General features: G+C 37.9%; 1 protein-coding gene across 2 annotated transcripts; it reads right to left on the bottom strand.

Annotated features, from left to right (window-relative positions):
* Nucleotides 1–834: 834 nt before the first annotated feature.
* LOC117802224 (olfactory receptor 4K15) lies at nt 835–5734 on the bottom strand. Of its 2 annotated transcripts, XM_034660155.1 has the most exons (3): nt 5600–5734; nt 1420–2285; nt 835–971 (listed from the first exon to the last, which is right to left on the bottom strand). In XM_034660155.1, the coding sequence occupies exons 2-3, from the start codon at nt 2255–2257 to the stop codon at nt 835–837; spliced, it is 975 nt and encodes a 324-aa protein (XP_034516046.1). In that variant the 5' UTR covers nt 2258–2285; nt 5600–5734. The 2 variants fall into 2 exon arrangements, with proteins under 2 accessions (XP_034516046.1, XP_034516047.1); XM_034660156.1 differs by lacking the exon at nt 835–971 and having other exon boundaries at nt 1412–2285.
* Nucleotides 5735–6327: the final 593 nt, after the last annotated feature.

Genomic DNA, 6327 nt, shown 5'->3' with positions numbered 1-6327 from the left:
AAAGTGTTGAGTATAAAAGCCTTTGCTGGATAGCCTTGCTGTTTTACATGTTACTATACCATTAACACCAAACATCTTCATGTGTTGTTAGTTACCTAGTACTGTGTGAAATGCGGTCTTATCTAGGTGTACCATGTATATGTAAATAGACCTATTTTTGCTATTGTAAAAAGATCTGTACCTATTATTACTCTGTAATTGGCATCTGAGCAGTACTGTTTTTGAGAGGAAAAGGTACCGTTTACTTATCATATATAAGTAAATGCCATTTCACAATGTATTCAAAGCCTATATATTAAAAAATTCTATTTTTTATAATAGTATTTTTTATTATATTATGTTTGTCACCATACAGTACATCCCTGGTTTTTTATGTAAATTTCCATGATTCATTAGTGGCGTATAACACCCAGTGCACCATGCAATAAGTGCCCTCCTTTCTACCCATCACCAGCCTATCTCATTCTCCCACCCCCCTCCGCTCTGAAGCTCTCAGTTTGTTTCTCCGAGTCCATTGTCTCTCATGCTTCATTCCCCCTTCTGATAACCCCCCTTTCTTTATCCCCTTCTTCTCCTACTGATCTTCCTAGTTCTTCTGTTCCATTGATGAGAGAAACCATATGAAAATTCTAAATAAAAAGTAGGAAATAGAAACAAAAAGCACAGAATGAAGAAAGAGAATCTAAATATCAATAAGGTCCATTCTTTGGCTTTTATTATTATAATTAATCTTTCAGTCAAGTTAATCCATCCTCCCCATGGGTAAAAATGATCATAGTGATTCCATTTGTAATTGTGTAGAGACAAGCCTACAGTAGTTACAGTTGTGTGCATTTACTTTTTTTCCCAAAAAAGAACATTCCTTATGACTGTAGAAACCTGTCCAGGCTTCAGATACCGACTCTTCAGTTTTGACATAGCTGCCTTCACTTCTTTGTTCCTCACAGTGTAGATAACTGGGTTTAAAATGGAGTAAAGATGGTGTAAAACACAGCAAGGACTTTGTCAGCAGAGTAACTGCTGAAGGGCCACACATAGATGAAGATGCATGGTCCAAAGAACAGTATGACNCAAAGAACAGTATGAGCACAGTGATATGAGCAGTCAGTGTGGAGCGGGCCTTTGCCATGCTAGCAGAGGAACGGTTCCTGACTGTGATAAGTATCACAGTGTAGGAGACAACCAAGAGTAGAAAGGAACACATAGAAAGAAAGGCACTGTCTGCAACTATAACCAGGCTGACAACATAAGTGTCTATGCAGGCCAGCTTGGTCACTAGAGGGAGGTCACAGAAAAAACTGTCTACCTGATTTGGGCCACAAAAAGCNCTGTCCAGGCTTCAGATACCGACTCTTCAGTTTTGACATAGCTGCCTTCACTTCTTTGTTCCTCACAGTGTAGATAACTGGGTTTAAAATGGAGTAAAGATGGTGTAAAACACAGCAAGGACTTTGTCAGCAGAGTAACTGCTGAAGGGCCACACATAGATGAAGATGCATGGTCCAAAGAACAGTATGACCACAGTGATATGAGCAGTCAGTGTGGAGCGGGCCTTTGCCATGCTAGCAGAGGAACGGTTCCTGACTGTGATAAGTATCACAGTGTAGGAGACAACCAAGAGTAGAAAGGAACACATAGAAAGAAAGGCACTGTCTGCAACTATAACCAGGCTGACAACATAAGTGTCTATGCAGGCCAGCTTGGTCACTAGAGGGAGGTCACAGAAAAAATTGTCTACCTGATTCGGGCCACAAAAAGGCAAGTTAACAGTAAATGCCAACTGGCTAGTAGTGTGGATGAAACCCACAAGCCAGGAGATGAGAACAAGAATAATACACACGCGGTGGCTCATTATCGTCATGTAGTGGAGAGGTTTACATATAGCAACATAACAGTCATAAGCCATGGATACAAGGAGCACCATTTCACTGCCAGTGAAAAGGTGAACAAAGAAAATCTGGGCCAGGCAGGCATCAAAAGAAATAGTCTTGTGCTCAACCAGAAAGTCTGCAATCATTTTGGGGGTAGCAAAAGAGGCAAAACATATATCTATAAAAGAGAAGCTTGCAAGCAGAAAGTACATGGGGGTGTGAAGGCGGGAATCTGAGGTTACAGTGAGGATGATAAGAAAGTTTCCCAACAGTATTGCTAGGTAAAGTAGTGAAAATATGAGAAACAAGAAAGGTTGGCGCTCCTTGGAATTAGAGAGCCCCAGCAACACAAACTCGGTCACCCTGGAATGATTTGTCTCATTCATTGACTTTGGAAGGAATTTATCTTGTTACCTGAATAGGAGAGAGACAAAGATCAATCAGTGAGCATGGCTTTCATTTCATTTCCCACTTCCCTCCTTAGATGTTCTAATTTCTACTTATATTTTTGTATCTGAATTTTCACATCATTAAACATTATATAGCCAGCATAATAACAATAATAAAGAGGGATGGATGGGAGAGTTGTTGAGGAGATATTTGACATTGATATATCCAGTTATATGAATTTGAGAAATGTGATCTACTTACTTTACAAATGAAATTGAAAATCTGAAATGTTTTCTTGACATTATAGAAATCCAGTCTAAGAAATTACAGAGCCAAAATCTGAATCAGTTTTTTTTTTTTACAAACTGTGTAACAATTTTTTGAATGGCTAACACAGAGGAAGACAATTTCACAATGTTGGCCCCAAAACTTAGACACAATATTGTGTATAGTATATGAACCTGTTTAAGTAAAGTTCAAAAATAGGCTATACTAATCTATGATATTAAAAAGGCTCCTGGAGTGGTTATCCTGAAAGGGGAATAGGGACAGGAAGGTGACAGGATGGGCATCCGATGTGCTGGTAATGTTCTGTTTCTTGATGTGGTTGATAGGTACATGGAAGTGTTTACTTTGTGGAAAACTTACAAGGTGTGCAAGATCTGCCATGTGTACTTTTGTGCATATTTTATTTATTAATAAAAATCCAGGAGATAAAGAGACTCCATTAGATTGTGTGAGAGCTCATAGGCAGAATCATTGCCTTGAGTAATTAGGTCTTATTCCCTTCTCTATTCAAATTGTATGAACTAAAATACAAAACCTCACAAAACCCAAAAATCTAGAGGTTATTGGAACTCTTCCTAGAGTTGTGACTCATCTCTTCCTGGAGTTCTATTATAAGAAGGAATCTAGTGAATTTGTTCTTTTCAATTATTCCCTCATGTTTAGCTTCATTAATCTCAGCCATTGTTGCTAATAGCCACAGATGTATTATTGAGTTATGACTGACATTTTATTTGATTTGGTGGGGTTTTTAAAATTATAGTTGTATTATACAGTAGTATTCATAGTAAAAAATTCAGAGCATGGAAAAACAATGTTTCTTCTTTTTTATTCAGTTATTCTACATTCTGTTTTATCAACACTTTCTCCCTTTTATGTTATTTATACTTTTATAAGCTATCTAGAACTTGGAAACATTGTATAGTGAAAAAGAAAAATAAAATGTGAAATGTAAAGAAATCTCTCACTATATAACTCTAAATCAGGTCTTTGGAAGAGTGTCTTATTTTCATGATTTCTAATTATCTGCAGTTTTTGATATTAATGTCTTCTTAAATTGCAATGTCTTCTTAATTGCAAATTGCCTAGTGTTTCCTTGAGTTTCGCTGGAGGATTTACACATAAAGACAGGGCACATGATGAATAATTTTAACTTCCTGGAACAAAATTCAGCGACTCACCCCTATATTTCAAATCTCCAGTTCTCTGGAAAATTGCCCCAAAGAAATAATTCACATATCATCACCAATTATATCAAAATTATGATTCTAGGATTTTCAGAAGAGATTAACAACAGGGTCTGAAGTCAGAACAGGCTGGAGGTAAGAAAATATAATGGATTAAGTTTGTCTTTGAGGAGACATTCTCCTCATTGCACTTTTCCCTTCCTCATTATTACTTGGTAGTCTGTTTTTAAGTGAACTCCAGGTACAGCATGGCCTGCCCTCCCTGGGAAACACCCTGATCCTTAGACACCTAGACACAAATACTGTAATGAATGCCTAGAAGCAGGCAAGGAAATGATACCCAACAAGACCAACTAGTAGGGGTTCATATGTGTCCTGTCAGAAACAGCAAAGCCTTAAATTAAGCACAGGGAATCAATCTCCCAGGGAGACCTTCTAGAGATACAGCAGAAAGGGGTGGCAGAGAAGACTTTCTGGTACCCTTAGAAATAAAACACATAATCCACTTATGTGAGAAAATCACCACAGGAATCATCCTCCCAATGAATATTCTGCAAAGCTCTATGCTTCCATGTCAGTGGTTCGTTGTGGGGGGGGGCGAGAAAAAAGAAAAGACCCTGTTTTCCATGGAGGAAAATAGTAGGCAAATTGATTCAATCAAGAGCTGGGTTTCTCAATATAGAAAACCAACATGATGAGCTACAGAAACTCTAAATAGTGTACTCTAAATAGAAATCCTTTAGTTCTGATATAAATGCATTCTTCCGTAGTTGATTTTCTCTGTAGGTAAGTAAATGCCTCCTCTCTCAGGGCACTGTGCTGTGCACTGGCGATAGAGCAGTTAGGTTTGTAGCTTGTCTCCTGAGAGTTCACTTACTGGTATTCATCCCTTTTTTATTTAGTGACATTGATGAGTCCTCATTTTCCTTCACTGGCTAGCACATTACTTTTAAATGAAATAGGTATCTTTTTACACCAGATAAAACTGCTGTAATATAGTGAAAATGTAAAGCTATTAGAATTTTTAAAAACTATGTTAATGGTTTTTAAATTTCAAAAAAATCTGTTAGTGGTTTTGGCTCAGGCCATGATCTTAGGTTTGTGGGATCAAGCCTCTCATGGGGCTCCATGTGCAATGCAGAATCTGCTTGAGGATTCTCTCTCTCTCCCTCTCCTTCTCCCCCTCTCCTCACTCATACATGGTCTCTCAATAAATAAATTAAATTTAAAAAAATAGGGGCGCCTGGGTGGCTCAGTTGGTTAAGCATCTATCGCAGGGTCCTGGGATCAAGCCCCAAGTCAGGTGCCCTGCTCAGCAGGAAGCCTGCTTCTTCCTCTCCCTCTGCTGCTCCCCCTGCTTGTGCTCTCTCACTCTCACAAAAAAATAAAATATTTAAAATAAAATAAAATAAAATGTATTGTTTCAAATCAGAGTATTTTCTGATAATTTTACATGCTCAAAGATAGTATGACCTGATTCATCCAAGAATGAGTTTCTTCTTAGTAGATGTGTTCTTGCAATGACCAATCTTTTATTTTTTGTACTATTTAAAATTAAATTAATGCATGCATACAGGGTTGTACTGGGTGACCCTGAGGTCCCTCCTTTTTGAAATTCTGTCAAATCTTTTCCTACTACTTCCATTTTGGATACTATGATTGGTGGATTAAGTGAAGTAAGTGGGAGTATTGTTTACAAGAAGCCAGCAAACTCTCTCTCAGATCGAAGATCCATCTTTCACAAGTTTTCCAGCATTGCCACTCCCTCAACTCCCCCACAGATCTGGATCAGAGATGTAACGTTCACTGGAGATAAATGCTGGTGCATGGTCTTTGTAAGGATACTGTCAAAACGCTTTCACTTACCTAAGATGAAATGGGGCGTGTGGATATGTCCTGTAATTTGTAGTCGTTAATGCTTAGTAAGTATTTAGTTGTTACTTCCACATCTCCTAAGGAAATAGACCTGGCTCTGCAGAGATGAATCATAAAGTTTGCTTTTAAATAAGAAGGAAATAGAGGATGTCCGTAGCCACTTAGGACTGTCTTCATAGAGGTGAGAGAAGGCTGAATGCAGTATTTGAATTCAGGTCCAGAGTAGCTGGTGGAGTACTTGGAACCCTCAGGAATCTGAGAGACAAAGGAGTAGACAAAAAGGAAGACGTGCTAAAGCAAAATTTCCTGTTTCACAGTTTTACAAAGAATTCAGTCTACCAGTAGCTATCTCGTTTCTGTCTTCAATAGCAGTAAACTAGATGATTACAAATAACTTTCAGAGACCTCTAGAAATCGATACCAATTATATGCAACTGAGTATCACATGAAGAGGATCATTTCTTAGTCTCCACTGCAGCTTCAATATCGGATATTTACCCACATATATTAGGAAAATGCTTTTTTTTCAACTTCACCTCATCTGACAAGTCCAGAAGTATGGATGAAGTTCTTTAGAGATTTAAATATTGTTCAGAAGGGGGGAGTTTTGGCAACAATAAGCAACAATTTCATATAAGTTTTCTTTTAAAGATCAGCAAGAATATTTTTTAGGAAGTATCACTTAGGATAGTAATTGTTATATGATTGGGGTCTATAAA

This window comes from Ailuropoda melanoleuca, chromosome 5 (genome assembly GCF_002007445.2).
Source record: "Ailuropoda melanoleuca isolate Jingjing chromosome 5, ASM200744v2, whole genome shotgun sequence".
Taxonomy (NCBI): Eukaryota; Metazoa; Chordata; class Mammalia; order Carnivora; family Ursidae; genus Ailuropoda; species Ailuropoda melanoleuca.
Note: the sequence above shows the minus strand (reverse complement) of the source record. Positions and strands in the feature narration are given on the sequence as shown.